This window comes from Palaemon carinicauda, chromosome 18, assembly GCF_036898095.1.
Source record: "Palaemon carinicauda isolate YSFRI2023 chromosome 18, ASM3689809v2, whole genome shotgun sequence".
NCBI classification, from domain to species: domain Eukaryota; kingdom Metazoa; phylum Arthropoda; class Malacostraca; order Decapoda; family Palaemonidae; genus Palaemon; species Palaemon carinicauda.
This window is the reverse complement of record NC_090742.1, coordinates 22,638,994-22,657,069: the sequence shown is the minus strand read 5'-3', so window position 1 is coordinate 22,657,069 and position 18,076 is coordinate 22,638,994. Positions and strand designations below refer to the sequence as shown.

Genomic DNA, 18,076 nt, shown 5'->3' with positions numbered 1-18,076 from the left:
TATAACTCAGACATTTCCTCAGTCCTTGTGCTTTGAAGGAAATCATTACAGATCTGTCAACGCCTTCTCTTCAAAGAACCACATAATTATTTGAACATTTTCATACAATAGTCAATAACAAGTTCCTTTCTATACTATCTACAAGTGTCAAACTGTACTACAGTGTATCGGCAAACTTACCTTTGAAATATGAAACCTTCATCTGACAAATAGTTGAAGGGTATTCACCTTGACAATTAATTACCTCACTGCATTAGTAATATGTATCTTGAAATTAAATTCTTGTTTCATGCAGCCCTCTTTGAAAAGAGAAAAAGAAAGAAGTGAAAACAGTGTGACAAAGGAGTAATTTGATATACAGAATTAACTAGTTTATATTTTATTTTCATACCATGGGATGGGTTGTCTCAGAGAAGTATATAGGGGCTAAATGATGAGATTTAAACTCTCAAGTTTGTAATTTTCCAAATTTAACACCTCCCACACTACTATTCAGGGAGCACAATTTTAATAAATTAAAATCTGAACATGCAATATTACAGCCAATAAGAAGAATTGCATCTTTCTCAGAACATTTTCTTTAAAAAAAATCTCAAATGTTCAATGTTCCAAACAGCACAAATAAAAACTATTTAAAAAACATTAAGTGATTTCAGTTCAAGAATGAAATACTGACCTTTTATCAATTCACATTTCAGCAGCAATGTTAAGACACTATTTCATGTAAATTTTAATTTCTTTATTGTCTTGCTTTACATTATGTGAACAGAAAGTTATGAAGATTACAATAATGGTATTACTTAATTTTAACATCCCAGACTGATTGGAGTTAAAAATGGTGAGGCGACGATGTTGATGCTGCTTCTTTAGACTGACGAAATAGGCGATGGACATACGTGACTCACAAGAGGCATGAATGGATGTCCGAATTGAGGACATTAGAAAGGCCAGAGGCACACTAACACACCGCCGTGTCTCAAGCTGGCACTCAAAATTGGCTTCTTAATAACTTTATTTTTTGTGTCAGTCCCTAGCTGCATAATGCTATTTGCATCATGTTGGCACTAGTCTACAGGAAATAGAAATTATAGTTCCATAAAGAAAAGCAGTATTAAAATATCACATCTTCACAGGTGAAAGATGCAACCCAGAGAAATGCCATTTGTGAAGCTCAAGCAACAGCCTACTAGAGTCCATCTATTCCTCCATCTTATCACTTCTACAGTTCTCACTCTCCCTCTAGCATCCACTGCCAATAAACACACACACACTCGCAAACACACCCTTCGCATACGTATTAACTTTCAAAACCTTTTTCTGTTCTTACTCATGTCATTAATTTATTCATTTCACTAATTAAGCCACAATTATGTTCTTTCATTATTCACTACCAACCCAACACCACTTTAAAGTTCATTTTTAAATAACTGAACGACTTTCCAATATTCCTAATGCACGAAGTCATAACTCCCACATCAATAAATCCAATAACTGAAAGGCAGTTTTCATCAATCCTCTGTAATACACCATACACCAGGACTCTAGAAAAAACACAGCTGGTACCAGCTTTCTTTTTTTTTTTTCCTTTCCATTGGAACGAATGGAAACAACACAAGAGAAAAAAAACTAGGAGGCATAATAACATATCACAATGCAGTGGAGCTGAAAACAGAATACAGTACACTAAGAATAACATTAATAGAAAACTGCAGTGAAGTTTAGAGCAGGTCGTATCTGGACCCTGAGCAGGCTGCCACACTCACACCCTACTCTGCTTCAGGTGTATGTACATTTACAGTTAAATTTACAAACATACAAGGCAGAAGTAAAGCATGTGGCAAAGGCTAGTCTATATCAAGTGTGTGCACATACATACAGTGTCCACACATCCCAGCAGTGTCACACTAATTTCTTTTTCAATTATCTTGTCACATCCCTCCATTAATAATATCCCCAATATTACATTAAACGGTAGACTGTACACTGTATACAAGCTTTACTGAAAATTCAGTACATGGGTTGATTTGTGCAGGTGCCTTGATGCCCAACAGGAATAGTCAGGTGAACATCAACAGGTGTCAGGTGTCTTTATACTGTCATCTGGTCTGCTGAATCATGCCTGTAGCCTCCCTCAGAGATTGTTCACAAGTGTTAATGCTCCCATAATGGTGCATTTGGATGTAGTCAAGTACTGAAAGCTACTTAAAAAATAAAAGTTCCTGGATAAAATTATTCCAATTATATTTCTGCACAGGTATTTTACAATGTACGGTAGCTTAGAATACTCTAAGGTTAAAATAACACTGCTCGCTTAAACGGTCTCCTTGCTTATTTTTTATATATGTATATTTATATATATATATATATTTATATATGACAAGCTATTCATTCATAATATGTTCAAATGTAAACAATACATATAGAGGTGATGTGAAATGTGAAAAAAGAACAATAAAAACAAATTTTGTCAAGACATCAAACATCTATTTTAAAACTGTTAGCAGTACTAACTTGCCATAAGATTTGCAATTCTTTCTCGCCATGCTTAAATGAATGGAGCTCCATAATATTTGCTATCAAACTCCTGTTTGTTTGCTAAATCACAATATCCAGTGATACAATTCTCACCAGCTTAAATCACTAAGGTAACACGAACATACTATATTTCAGAAAAATTGAAAGAATGAAAAAATAAATAAAATAAAAACGTGAAAAAGCAGCATATCAATGGTACTGGGGAGGCTTGGACTGGGGCTGTCCCCTTGTCGGTGATGACTTCATCTGGTTGTGCCCAACAGCATTCCTCTGGGACAGAAATGATGACCTTCTTGGATTCATCTTCAAGCATAGGGCATCTGCACAAGACACCACCTGCACAGCACAGAGTCCCCATAGGAGAGGGGGCACCAGCAGCTATGGATGAGTCACACTATTGCACCAATTAAAACACACAATATGGGTTCCTTCACATAGGCCAGCCAAAGTAAGTTCCATTTGTTGTTTGAGCCTTTGCACGCCCCTTCCACTAAACACTGGTACTGGTTGCATAAATCAATTGTGGGAGCACAACTCCCACTGAGGAAAAAATGCACTTCCTAAAAAATGGAGAGGAGGAGTAGGAAGAGGAAGAGGAAATGGAGAAGGTTGATATGGTTCAGCAATTGAAGCACTATCAGTGAGGTTGAGCAACTTGTTGTACACATATTGTGTCCAGCCCCAGGAACAGTGGCACCAAAGCTGCCCCCAACCAGCTGATCAGCTATAGCAACACAAGGGACAACAAGAAGCAAGTGAAATCATCATCATCCACATAAACTATACTACAAAATGGTGAGTCCTCATTGCCCCAAGTTCTCACACACACACACACACATGGGGATGACTAGACATTGCCAAATCATGACCAAGTCCTGTATCTTTTGTTCTTTTTCCCTGGTGACTCTATACTTTTGGGCCACAACATATTTGCTATTTATAGTAGTAGTAGTATCATCATCATTATTATTATAAGATTTGGTGCACACAGACTCTCAACCTATGTACAATAATGAGAGGAAAGGATGACTACCTTGACAGAGGAGACAATGTGGTTTTTGCATGAATCAAACTTGGGCAATGACATACACTATCAGCTAACTAATGCAAAGGAAACTACCATCACAAATTCATTTTTGTGACCTGAACAACCTGCTGATCAGTTCAATATTAAAAGACCTCTCCAAAACACAACAATTGGCCTATCTATATTATATTCAAAAAGTCCAGTAAAGAAAATCATAACCCAGAATTAGGCCCAATAACTATACAAATAAAAAAAAAAAATTTAATGTGAACCAAATCCAAGAGAGGACATGGTGAGCTTTAACACAACTCCCATTTGGGAGAAGTGGGATGGCTATTCTTCTTCTTGTCTCTTGGGACATGTACAGGCCAATCTGTTTTGTTATATTTTTTTCTTCTTCTTCTTGGTACCCTATTCCAGGCCAGACAGCACCTTTCATCATTCCTCCCACACCACACACGCTTGACACATTCGCTCCTATGAAGTAATAATTACAAAGGTCATCATCACTTTATATGGGCTACCATATAATACATATTACATACATAATAGACAAATAGCCTAGATTGCTATTACTTATACCCTTTTTCTGTTGTTGAAAGGGCAGTTGTGCCCTGCATTCAACCAGGGCATTAACACTTCATTAACATACACGTCTACAACAGGACTCAAAATTTGCACAGCTATGCATATGGCTTCACTTTTATGACCAGAATACATTCAAAACTATATTGAGTTCTGTCCTTTATGCAAGTGTGGGCTTCTTGATGGTTATGCCAAGGTCCCAGCCTCAGGCCTCTATGACACCAAGAGTGTGTGTGAAGGGAATCTGAACCCTACACTTAACTGTTATAACGGCACATCACGGCCAAACTTCCAAGAATTTGCGCTATATCTATAATGTGGTATATCACTACTTCTGTTGCTGGTGGTTCAGCTCTAATGCTTGAAGCTTCTTCCATAATTCGTCTCGTTCGCGTTCACGTTTCTTCTCCCTGAAAAGTTTTAAAGCATTTTACATCATCATCATAACCTTGACTGTATTTAAGCCGGCTCTTTCATTTCATGCAATGCTTCTTAAAAATGTTGAAGTATTTCATAGTTACTACATACATTATTTCTTTTTCAACACTACCTGAAAGGCAAGTTACATTCCTTGTGCAATGCAATTTTCATTTTCAAAAGACCTACTGATGCAAAATAATTCCCATCACTTTAAATTGTACCTGGTAATATAAGATCTTTGAACTATTCCCTTGAGCCCAGCTACACAAAGCTTTCAGCCACTGATTTTGTATCTACTCCCTTAGGCTTTTTCCTTCAAAGGTGTTAAACTTTTCAAGCCAAATCTTACTGTCCAACTTACGACCACTAACTTGAAAACATAACCTTGGGGCACACCCTTTACTATAAATTTGAATGAGTTACCTCACTAATATAATCAACACTAAAACGACCACCACTATAAAAGGACCCATTTAAACTGGTTTATTCAACTGCCAACAAAATACCTATTCCAATCATTTAGGTATTTTTTTTCAATTTTACAACAAATTTTCTCCTTTACCAGAAACCTATATGAAGTTCACCTGGTTAAACAAATAAAGTAAACCAACAGATCATTATCCAAGGAGAGTCCACAACACCAGCCAACTTCTAACTAAATATTCCCAGTGGTAAGAGGAATTACTGCATGTCCTGTGAAGGAGAAATATTATGGTGGAAACTGCAGTAGCCTCAAAAGAATAAACCAACAAAATGAAATACAAATAATGCTTCTGTATAAAAATTACAGTACTGTATGCAGTCTCTCAAAATCTTGAGAAAACATCAACCTCGGATAAGATAAACTATCAGTAATTATTTCCCGCCATGAGATAATTCAGTTTAAATATACCCAATACATATTTATATATAAGAATTATATGTACACTAAATACAGTAATAATGTCTGATATCATAGAAGACCATTAATTCTTTAATGCCAAACCTCACTCAAATATTGGTCTTGGGCACTAAAGCTCCAGGCCCTTTTTAGGAACATCATATTTAACTACAGTATTCTTTGTAGAAAAACTATTGGAACTACAAATAAAAAAATAGTATAGATGGAGAAATTTTCTTCTCATTGATTTACATATACCTGTATTACATATTTTGTAATATCTCCATATGCATAAATAATAAAGAATGAGGAAAAACTGGTAATAAATAATCATAAAATAGGTCAAATGGCACCAAAGAGAGTAGAAATATCTGGATATAGAATATGCCCAATGGCACTAAACGACAAGTGGGAGTAGAATTGAACAAAAGGTTGTAAAAAAGCATGCAACATACAAATTAATCTTTATGTTCAGTGCATAAGGCTAAGCACTACAACCTATTCTGGGTTATCTAGCAGTACTACAATCCAAATTAACATAGGGCAGCAGAGATACACGAAAAGGCAAAACACAAATGAATTGGGTCAAAGCTTCCTAATGTACCTTAAATGCCATAATCCTATCAGTCAATAAACTGTATAACCAAGTTACCAAAAATTTAACAAAATTAATCATAAGACCATGGTAATAAAAATTGTAAGTACTGTATATTCATTAATAAAGAAGTACATTAATTATTTCTACCATATAGTATTTACTGAAAACCTTAAATAAAAACAACTCTTAGGTATGTTTACTTTGGGAGATCTACTGCTTCAACTGTACAACAGTATTCTTATTTCAATAAATCTGCTTCCTCTCAGAATCTTCTTGACAGTTACCCATAAGTTTGTTTGTTTGATATAAAGTTAAACCTACAATTTTTTTTTGTGTAATTCAACTCTTTAATGGGTCTTTTACTAGAGTGTGAGGGTAAAACTGACAAGGCAATAAGGGAGTAACAAATACACAGTGAAGTCACTGATAAAGAAAGGAAACTCCTCAAACAAAAGAGAGAAAAAAAAGACAAGTATTTATAAACATCTAAGCTTCTAAAAAAAATATCAGTATGAAATCTCATACCTTAAGAATTTTATGACAGACAAATATCAGAGAACTGGGAAAATAATATAGCGACCAACCTGGACTCTAAGACTGAACACTCAAAAGACAGTAATGAGAAGGAATGAGGTATAGGTGGTCAGAAAAGTAATAAGATATACTAAGAACTGTAAAATGGGCCTGGATATCATAAAAAAAAGAGGGACAGATGAAGCCCTAGCCCAATGGGAATTAGAAACAGGACAAAAAGGAGAGGAGAGAATTCAATTCTCATGTCTAACCACATAAGGGGAATAGCAGACGTAAAAACGTTTACGGTGAAGATGGTACTGTAGTCGCGGAACTCTTTAAAGCAAGATTCCGCCTATAAATTATGGAAAAGCTGCATAAATGAGAACTTAGGTAGAAAGTGCATATACAGTCCAATAAGGCTAACATCTGGGACCAAGGAGGCCATTCAGTGCCAGAATGAAACTACAGAAAAACTTACAGTTGCTCTAAGTAAAAATTAAAAAATATTTTGACAATAGAAATTAGTAGGAACAAAAGTTGAGTAGGGTAAATAGTGGGTGCAGGTGAGGCTGAAGGGTAATAGTAATGCCATCAGTAAACCACACGCGGTCCACTACCAGCACTAACCCTCTACGGCGCATTGGTGATAGACTCAAAAGTAAACATGAAATAATATAAATAAAAATCATAACTTACCGTTGCCTTTCTGCTTTGTATGAAGCCGTGAGTTCATCAAATAACTTGCTGTTCATTTCCATAAATGTTTTGAGCACATTATAGACTAGCGCAACAATTGTCTGATTCCAATGTTCCTGCAAAAAACAAACAATTTATTTTTCAAAAGTTGAAATATTCTTATTAGAAAAATAAAAAAAGTGGTGGTGATACTAGACATTAATATGGGTGAAAAAGTTCTCAGTCCACTTTTAGTTCCATGTTCATCAAAGTAAAATACTTCAAAATTAATTCATTGCACAATAAAACACAAGGCACCACCACTGCTACCCTTTAATAGTAATGCATATTAATAGCAAGTTACCATGAACCATAAAAACAGAGGCTTCCCTAAAACAAAAAAGAATGCATAAACTACTAGAGGTAAAAAAGAAAAAAGATCAGACATCTAAATTAAAAGTAATTTTGCATCATACTGTAATTCTATGACAGAAAAATACTCGTGTTGCACTTACTTTACTTATTCTGTACAGTGCCGGGAACATGATAGGTAAAATAACATTAGAATTTTCTTCTATGAGGCTCATGATGTACTCATTGTTCCAGAAGTATAACGCTCTCTCTGCAACCTGTAAAACACAAGTATGATAAGGCATAAGTAGCCGACTGTAGAAATACTTCAGCAAAGATAAATTTATTAACCAAAATGCATCACATTGATTGCTTAACCTTAGTATGTTATCTATAAAATATTACTGCAGACAAATGCACAACTCAAAACAGTTTAAAAATACTTCTGCACAAGCTCTTACCTGGAAATGAGGACTGGAAACACACTTTGCTATTTGCTTAAATAAGGGCTCTTGAATTTTCACGAATTGCGAAGGCTCTATAACATCAAGAATTTCTTCTATTTCTCCTAAAAACATAACCTGAAATCCAAGACAACCATGTTTAATACTAAGATTGCATTTCTTGGGATATAAAAAATATTATATATGAATGATAAATAAAGAAAAATGTGTATCACAATATAACCTTTAAGAAAAAGTATATAGTAAATGCAATAACATGTATGCAAATAATAGTTAATAGGAAATATAAAAAAGATCTCTAAGACCTTGACCTTCTTCATTTTCTCTTGAGTATTGGCTAAGCTGTCAGATTTGGAGAGAGAGAGAGAGAGAGAGAGAGAGAGAGAGAGAGAGATCTGCAGCAGCAGTAAAATTGCTATATTCCTAAGTCTTCATACAGTAAAATTGCTATATTCCTAAGTCTTCATAAGCACTTCACTTTTATATAGAGAGGTCAGAAAAACATAAAACCCAATTATTATTGCCGAGCCTTTACGACCTCACACACACACACACACAGAGAGAGAGAGAGAGAGAGAGAGAGAGAGAGAGAGAGAGAGAGAGAGAGAGAGAGAGAGAGAGAGAGAGAGAGAGAGAGAGAGAGGAGAGAGAGAGAGAGAGAGGAGAGAGAGAGAGAGAGAGGAGAGAGAGAGAGAGAGAGAGAATATTTTCATATAGATTAAATGTGGCAAAAAGAGAATTTTTATATAGATTAAATGTAGCAAAAATAAAGTTGACAAAACTCACCTCTTTCTGACTACAGGTTTTGGGCCAGAACTTGAGTAGGCCCTTGATCACAGGCTCAGTGAGTGTGGGGTCTTTTTCTAAGAACTGTACCACACAATAGGCCAGCTGTGCATGGTACAGACTTAAACACTTGACTTTGTGCAGTGGTATCAGCACCTTAATTAAAAATTGTTTGTGCTCAGCCTTGAGTGGCAGAGCAAACCCATTGATTATACTGAAAAAGAAAAATTAATCAAACACCATATATATGTTCACTAAAATTCAGTATCATGTTAGACTTATGATTAAAATAAAAGCAATTCAAGCTAAATTAGCAGCAAGTCCTTTTGCCTCGGTAGTAACAGCATTCTGGCTGAAATCCCACTTAAAAAGAAAAAAATCCTCAAAAACTTGCAATTGACAATCATTTACAAAAAGCATTTTACCTTAGATGAATTTTGGACCCTAAAGGAATTTCAAACTTTTTATTACAGACAAAAATACAGTACAAAAATTCATAATGATAGACAATAGCTAGTTTGTTAAAGTTGACTACTCTTCGTTCCCTCACCTTGAAGGTAGCTACCCTAAAATAACACCCTTCTCAGCTAAAGATGTGTTCAAATTAGTTTTATAAGTGTGGGAAACAGATGAATCTTCACATAAAAAACACGCCTATTATCGATATAATAAATTTTAACTCCCAAAATATCAGGACATATTCAAATTGAATTTTCAGCTTTCTTTTGAATCCCATTATAGTTACACATCTAAACCTAATTCAATCATCCTTCAGAAGCTGTCAATGGCAGAGCTCTAGGGGTTATAAAAAACTAATAAAGTGAAATTATGAAAATCATGCTCAACTGTGAAATCATAACGAACAAAATAATACGTTATCAATTCACAAGTAAACATATCTATGATTAGTATATAGGCTACTGTTCTTCATACACTGATTAATGGATACTTAGCAAAATAATCCAGAATTGAAAAAAGTTAAGCTTTTAACCCCATGCAAAGGACATTCTTGTAAAATTTCAAATTCCTCTTAATATTATACAAATAAAACAAAATTCATGAACCACGATGAAAAGATATAATTCTAAACTAATGAACCAATTAGGTATGCAATCCACAGATCAGATTTGTCAACAAAAGGATACGGATTTTCATCCATCTCTTAACAATTCTAGTAAAAGGTACCCAAACCCCAAAATTTAATAAAAAACACTGACATAAAATATAAAAAGTATAAAAGCAATAAAACCTCTACTTACCTTCCCAAAATTTCTAATAATTCCCCTACACCATTGAAGTGTTCCGTTTCATACACAAATCTGGAAAGGAAGGAAAAATTAATCCCTTTTTGCACAAATATTAAAAGCAGGCACGTTACTTAAACTGTCTATCAAATATACAGTACTTAACCAGAATTATTCAGTAACTTTTCCCCATGTTTCCAAACAAATTTTAAAAGTAATTTGTACTTTTCATAAATATACAAAATTGAGTCCTTTAAAATAATAGGCAACGTATTCACCGGAGCGGGCATGGCCATTGAAAGTGTTAGCCAGGTACTCTACTACAAGATGGGGAGCCCACTCTCCTGTCAAAGACTCTTCACTTTTGACCTTCAGCTCAGGACTGAGAGAGGTGGTTAAGAGGGGAAGTTCAAATTTTAAGGACTCAGGTTTATAAAGCTAGGAAAAAATACAAATCATTTTCATAATTTGTTAACTTTTTCCATGCTTATACAATCCTATAGTCCTTTACAATAGGAAGGCTCGCTCATTAGAGGATATAAAGTCCTCTAGAACCAAACTTGTTGGTTCTTTTCCTTCCATGGAATATGCCAGTCTATTTGACCCTGTACAGGAGTAAGGGCAATGCCTCCAGCAACCTCATATCACCCCATAGTAGGGATGAGTAGGCTGTAAAGAGACTAACTAGTACAATACTTAGTTGATAAAAGAATATTTCTTCTCTGAAGAAGAGACGCAATCAGGAATTAAATACCTGGCGCAAGATGGCCAAAAGATAGGCTTTCATTCTACCAATCTCCCTTTTATAAAGGGTGGATGGGGGAAAACCATTACTTACAGATTCAGTCTAATATGAATTTTCATGAATGTAGCTTTACCAGCATCAATGGCAGATCTAATGTGTAACAGTAATGTATGAATGCTTCATCCCAAATCAGGGGAAGGAAAGAAGCAGGAGAACCAGTCATTCTATTTTTCCTCCAGATTTGTATCAAACACGATACCATAAACAAGATGCCTCCTGTGTTGAAGGACTTGTGAGCATAAGGTACTCTTTTTAAGTGAAAGCTGTTTGGCACTTCCAAACTCCTTCATCACCTGTTTGCCAGCAAATTCTTTGAAGCCAAAGAGGGGGATATACCCCCAACTTTATAAGTACTTTTTCAAGCTGGTACTCTGGTCCCTTAAAGATAGAAGCTTGAGCTCTTAATTGTCATGAAGTGAGAAGACTTTTCATTGACATTTTCTTGTTTCTGCCAGTGCTAAGAAAGAGATCCTGACACTAAGGCATGACTTCTGCCAGTGCTAAGAAAGACGCTGACACTCAGGCATGGCTTCTGCCAGTGCTACGAAAGAGATGCCGACACTCGGGCATGACAAGTCGAGTCTTCTACAGATAACAACACAGAGCCCTCACAGGATACAAAAGCATCTCCTCTCGATTACCACTAGATGCTTCATATAGAGGGGGATGGAGGTCTCCAATCTGAGGCCGTCTCAATGGGTTATGGGTTATGTCCACAAACCCGGGCACAAAACTAAGACGGACCCGGTCTCCTTATAATTCTCGGCAAAGTGTTACTACTTAAGAGAGACCTTGTAACTAGCCTACACTATTAGCTGATGCAAAGACTAGCCCCCAAAAAAGACCCATCAGATCTCTATCTGACAACCTGCTTAGAGGCTCATTAACAGGTACACTTAAGAGTTTTGAAAACACTGATCACATCCCAATCCATGGCCCTGAGATCCCAGGGGTGGACAATATTGCTCAAAGCTCCACTTGAGTAATCATCTGATTGAAAGACACTCACTGCTACTCTGTTTATCAGCATGTCAAGATAATTCAACCTTTGCTTGGATATTAGATTTGAATTCTCCCAATTTATCAGACTCCCAGATAGTATCAAAGGCAATAAGCCAATTTTAATCCTGCAACAACTGCCCCACAGAAGAGACCAAGATCAGCAAATTGTTGAGACACACCAACATATGTATCTCATGCAAGTGGGCCCAAGCTGCCACAAAAGTGAATACCTGTGTACCATGAACTGGTAAACTGTACCGTTGAGGAAGGAGCAGAGGTACTTCCGGGAAGACTGATGAATAAGTATTTCTAACAACTAATCTTTCAGTTCACTGAAAAACATGAAGTCTTTTCTGACGGAACTCGGTACAGATCGTACCGTTTCCATCCTGAACTTCATTTGTTTAACAAACTGGTACAGAGGAGAGAGGTAGATCACTGGTTTCCAGCCCCAATGAACTTCTCCACCAGGATGTCAACTGTAAAAGCCTGGAGATGTCTTGAATGACTTTAAGCGCAAGCTTATCTAACATCCCTTTACCTGACAACAAAGTGCACACTCTTGCTGATGATGAAGGATCATTTGTGACCACTAAATGTCGGCAAGATAGGGAGGGGCATAGGGTCTAAAAAAGGCAACTAGTAACTGTCCTGAATGCAGCTCAATACCCAAGACTCAGTCCCGTGTCTCTGCCCAGTTCCCCAATAACAAGCCAGGCATCCCCCTACTCATTGCATCAGCATACATTTCTACCTCCCTTCCTGACTTAACAAGTTTGGCGGCCTCAAAAGAGCTGGGCGCATTCAGTCACTTTAATTGGAGGTCACAGGCTGTCTTGTCCGGGTTCTAAAGAAGGTTGCAACAGCCTTCTTTACCACCAATCCCGCAGGCATGAACGCAGACACCCTCGAAGAGCCAGAACCCTTTTAAAAGCCTGCGTGATGGACCAGAGATTCTTTGCAGTTCTCCATTGCCACCTACAAGTGTTTACATGGAAGAGATATGGCTGTCGGCACCAATGTGTTTATGTCAAGAGATAATTTTGGACCAACTTGTTTTGAGATTCTGCAAACCAAGACATCTTCCCAGTAAAACAAGCCGTTACTCCTCTGGTCTGCAGACTGGTGTGACAAGGACATTTCCTTCCCACCATACAGCATAAAACTTTTGTAATTCTCAAAAGAGTTACGAGTTGATAAACCCGATGTCCTTGCAAAATACATAAAAGTGCTTGGCCACGGGTCCTGCCACATGACAGCTTAGAGGAGGGCCATGGCAAACACACTCAAGTGGCTGAGAAGGACATGCTTTCTGGATAGATTCTTTGCAAAGGAAGTCCCCAACATTGTGTACACTGACGAGTCAACCTCAAGAGGTTGATGACACAGCAGACTTTAGCTCGTAGAACCTTTGCTGCCTCGGAAATGTGGGGGGGGGGGGTGTTTAGGATTTTGTTTGACCAACTGGAAGTAAAATTTCTGAAATCCTCAAATATGCTTGGGGGAGGGGGAGAGGAAAGAGAATGGAGCAAACTAGCTTTATCCTCTTTATCAAGCTTTCCTTCTTGCTCTACAAGCAGAGAAATTGACATCCGAGCAACCAATGATGACGTACCACCAAAAGGGGAGAAACCACGTAGGTTGCTCTGACAGGAACCACAACAATGCACCGAGAACACTGCCACAGGGGAAGCAGAAGGTTTAATCACTTGCACTCGTAATTCATACATAGGGGCTAGGGTTACAGGCACAGAGTGAGGAGGAGCCATGGGGCCCCGGGCCACAAGAACAGACTTCAACAGATTTATGCCTTCTTATACCCAACTTTAAGCTTTGGCACTACAAGCACTGATGCGAGAGTATTCTTTCACCTTCTGATATGGCACAGCCACAACTACAGGTGTCGAAGCCTTCATACAGCCCTCTAAGGCTTTGCTTCACAGTCACAGGCGCTGGCATCACACCAGTAATCAATGGAGACAACTGGGGTATGGTAGCCTTAGATACCAGCCCCCTCAAAAATTGACATTGAGGGCCTACCTGCAACACTCAAGTCACTCACATATTGTCAACAGTTTGCAAGGATGAAGTTCTAACATAGTGTGAAGCCATCACCTCAAACTTCACTAAACTTAAAAAAATCCCCCATGAAGAGCATAGTCCTCCCTACTCCTGAAGCATACTCACCAGGACCAAGACGGGGGTCATGTACCCATAAGCTTCTGCGAATGGCGAACTCGATGGAACGAGAAGGGCTAGAGTGTCTCTCTGACATTGTCTAGAATGATGAAAGAGAAAGCTTAGCATTCCTTTCTCCACAAATAATACACTTGCCATAACAGGAGGCCATAAGCTACACTCGGTAAATGGGGATAATTACACTCATACTGCTAAGGTGCAGATTGTGTGGATTTATTGCCTATTTACCCATAAACTGATGCAATGTCCAACCTAACATTGCACTCCTGCTTCATTTCATTATCAACAGAAAGCTAATATTAGCCATTCAAAATAAAAAAGTATAAGATTATACAGCTTTGGATAGGATGCAAGAGTATGATCATGACACAAATGAAGACACTTTGACAAAGAGAGTGAATGGGAATATTTGCCCACAATCATCATCGTGTCATTAACTACTTTGTTAATAATTTCGACAGACATTCCAACTCTACTAAAGACAATCCATATTTAAAAGGACAAAATGTTTGTATACCGGTAATCATAGGACAATTTAAATTTGCAAACTGTATTTCCAGTTTTCTTAAAACCAAATTAGATCAAAATATGAATGAAAAAAAAAGGAAATTTTCTTTTCATGTAGAAAAGAATAAATAACTTATCTAAAATAAGGGAATAAATTGAGTCATTAACCATTTGAGAGCCAACAATTTGACACACTAGTCCCAGGCCCTTTCTACATATCTCATCCTTGCAATAAAAAATCAAATATAGGATAATTGTTTTCATCCTACAGCTGAATAAATTTACTTTTGAATGATAAACAATGGCATACATTTTGTAAATTTTCATAAGCATAAAAAAGAACTGGTAATAACTGGACACAAAACGCAGTATCAACTCCCATTAGTATTCTAAAAATAAAACAATTTTTGAATTATGAAACCAAGGTAACTTTCACAAGAAAAAGAACATTAAAAACTCAGGCTACTGACACTACAGTGCAGTCCATAACATAGCAAACTGATTCTGTCACTATCTATATACTTTTTCAAATGTGACATTACATCCTTATTCCTTTACCTTGGATCACAATACAATTCTATAATGGGGATGTTTTAAAACGGCTGATTCAGATATAAATTTTAAGGAAATGGCAGGGCGTTTGTTTTTAATTGTTTTATTCAACTAAACTAAGCTTTTCACTATAAACCACTCATTAACATTAAGATATGATTCATGGTTTCTGGAGGCTTAAACACATAGTGCTGCAATCTTTTGTTTAACGGAAAGGAGTGGTAGGTTCATCTGTTCATAGGCAACTTTGTACCTGAGATACTCATCAATTGCCACTCTCTTTCATCTGAATATGAGGCTGTAAAATCATCAGTATTGTGAGAAGGAACATTATAGGAATTACAGACTAGTATTGAAAAGTTAAATCTTGTTCTATAAAATTCCATTTCTTTCATAACCCCATCACTTACCAACTGACAAATCCCTTTTGGCAGGAGGCTAAAGCTAATGAAGGCTTAAGAAATCAGACTGATACTTCTATGATCCGTGGAGGCCAAGACAAAATAAGTAAAATAACCAGCTTTCAGCTTACTCAACTTTGATTTACTCTTCAGAAATGTAAAATATAGATCCAGAATGCATAACATCTCTAAGGATGCTGTGAATGAAGATATTATAATCATTAAAACTAAACTAGAAAGAGGATGCAGAATATCTACTTCCCAACAAGCAAAGCTTTCTCCACTCGCATAACTTGCCCTCAAAAAAAAAATATGGATCAATCCACTTCATAGTTAAATTCTACAATTAAAATCAGCACAAGTAGGTTAGCCTCTCCAAGAACCAGTAATTAATACAGCATTTCCATCATTTACATATAAAAAAACAGGGATACGGCTCCGTTCTTATTGACTTGACGTCTTACCTATTATAATTATTGCCACTGCTGTAAACCATCAGCCTCAATTGCAGGAACAGTTAAGTGGTTTGAACAGGACTCAGCATAATTTGGTTAGTATAAATAAATAATTTTACTATTAATTACAATTTTTACTTTAGGCAATTAGAGGATCATGTCTTGGAAGACACATTGGCATCAGTATTTGCTGATAGGTACAACAAAACCTCCATCCATTCAACAGAAAAAGAAGGCACTGTAGCAGTACCAGGCTTCACTGACAGGAAAGTTTGGCAATGCTTTAATTAGGGTGTCATTCCACTAATTACGCATTTTGGAGACGGATAAAGACTTGCTCATAAATCTCCGAGCAAAAACAATAATAATCTAAAAAAACAGAGCCTTTCACATAAAGAACTATTTCAGGTTAATGAATTCATTCAGGTCGTGAACAAAATTACTGTCTTTCCTTTCAGTATCTTGAAATTTTTCTTGCAACTGACCTCTTAAATACCTTACTTGGTATTCTATATGTTTGAAAGACAATATCTATTTGGTTGTTGCTACTGCACAGCTTCTATATTTTCTATAAATTCCCCCTGCAGTGGTAAACCTTTAAGAACTGCTGCCCTACATGAAGTGGAATCCATAATGTATAAGATCACTGTTATCTCCCCCCTTTTTTGGCCGTAAATTGATATTTAATATATATTTGTTTTTACTAGTATTTTTTCAACAAATGGCTAAGATAAGATCTTTCTTATGAGGACAACTCTCTATCTCCTTGTTATTTTTACAGAAATAGCTAGCATCATTGTTTTTAACAAACTATGAGTATGATTAAACATTTATTCAAGATGAATGGCATCTGCCGATTTATCTCCAAGTTTTCCTACAACTAGTTTACACCATTATTCAGAGAAAACAATGGTACTGTAAATAATAGATAACTGATGACAGCAATTAGGGAAGGCCTTTCTGGTGAAAATAAAAAGCCAATATAAATATTAAGCTATTGAAAAGCACAATTAGATGTATAGGATGAGCTCTGCTTACTTTAAAAGTTTTACAAAGAAAAGGAAACAAAAAAGTACCTAAACATAGTTATAGCAAAACTAATAAACAATGAACATGTGAAAAAATAAAGCAGTACTCTAATGGCTAGAAAAATTTAGCTTGCTAAACACCCATACCATATAAAAACCTGGATAATCTATACCTTAAAAACTATCTTAAACAGTAAAGAAATATAAGAAAATCTCATGTTATTCTCTTAATAAAAATGAATACTGATACTTACATTGATACCCACTAAAGAGGAATTGGTGTATCCATATAGGAATAGCTGAATCAAAATAGCTGAACTTCTCAGTTAATCACAGGAATAATGAATAGAGGGAAACAAATATAATGCAGAAAAGAGTAACATGGAAAAGTAGGTGGCATTACTGCTTAAATAACCTGGGATATGACAGCTTTAATGACAGACAAACAATGAACTAGGCTGGTTTTACAGCTTGGAACCATTAAATCTGTAAAACACAAACAGTTGTAACCTACAACAAATTCCCTTTCTTCAGGAATTTGTTTTAGTCTACGTAAATTTTGTGACAAGCTTAACTGGTACTAGAAGTGATTGTGTTGTTACAAAATAAATGTACATATCATAAACAAGAATGTTTGTTGCATTACAGCAATAGAACCTATTTCCCAGCCTGCAAGCATTAGTGAAGGTTTTTATTCTCTACACACACTAGCAGGTAAACTCTGCAATTATAGCCAACAGTATGTAACCATAAATGTAAAAGAAAAATCTTACCTAAGGAAAATATTGTTTATCTGTTTTCTGATAAATGCTCTAAGTCCCAGAAATTTTCCATATATCCTGTGAAGAACAGTTTTCAGGAAATCTCTTTCCCGTGGATCTTCACTGTCAAACAATTCCAATAGCTGAAAATTTAAAAGTACAAAGGTAAGCACTTCTGTAAATATTAAATGGTAACTTATTAAGAAGAAAAAATTGAAACGCATCCATTTTTAAAAGGAAAATTTTATTAAGTTTTATCCGAATGAGTCTTAAATTTTTTTTTTT

The 18,076-nt window shown here is 36.2% G+C and overlaps 1 protein-coding gene across 2 annotated transcripts in view; it reads right to left on the bottom strand.

Annotated features, from left to right (window-relative positions):
* Positions 1 to 439: 439 nt before the first annotated feature.
* The window catches only part of wdb (widerborst), a 74,894-nt gene continuing 57,257 nt past the window's right edge, over positions 440 to 18,076 (bottom strand). For both annotated transcript variants that reach the window (XM_068392131.1, XM_068392130.1), the window contains exons 4-10: positions 17,804 to 17,934; positions 10,097 to 10,156; positions 8,838 to 9,051; positions 8,049 to 8,168; positions 7,752 to 7,865; positions 7,258 to 7,373; positions 440 to 4,557 (exon numbers count right to left, since the gene is read on the bottom strand). In XM_068392131.1, the coding sequence (XP_068248232.1) occupies positions 4,476 to 4,557; positions 7,258 to 7,373; positions 7,752 to 7,865; positions 8,049 to 8,168; positions 8,838 to 9,051; positions 10,097 to 10,156; positions 17,804 to 17,934 (837 nt within the window). In that variant the 3' untranslated portion in view covers positions 440 to 4,475. The remainder of the gene's footprint in view (positions 4,558 to 7,257; positions 7,374 to 7,751; positions 7,866 to 8,048; positions 8,169 to 8,837; positions 9,052 to 10,096; positions 10,157 to 17,803; positions 17,935 to 18,076) is intronic.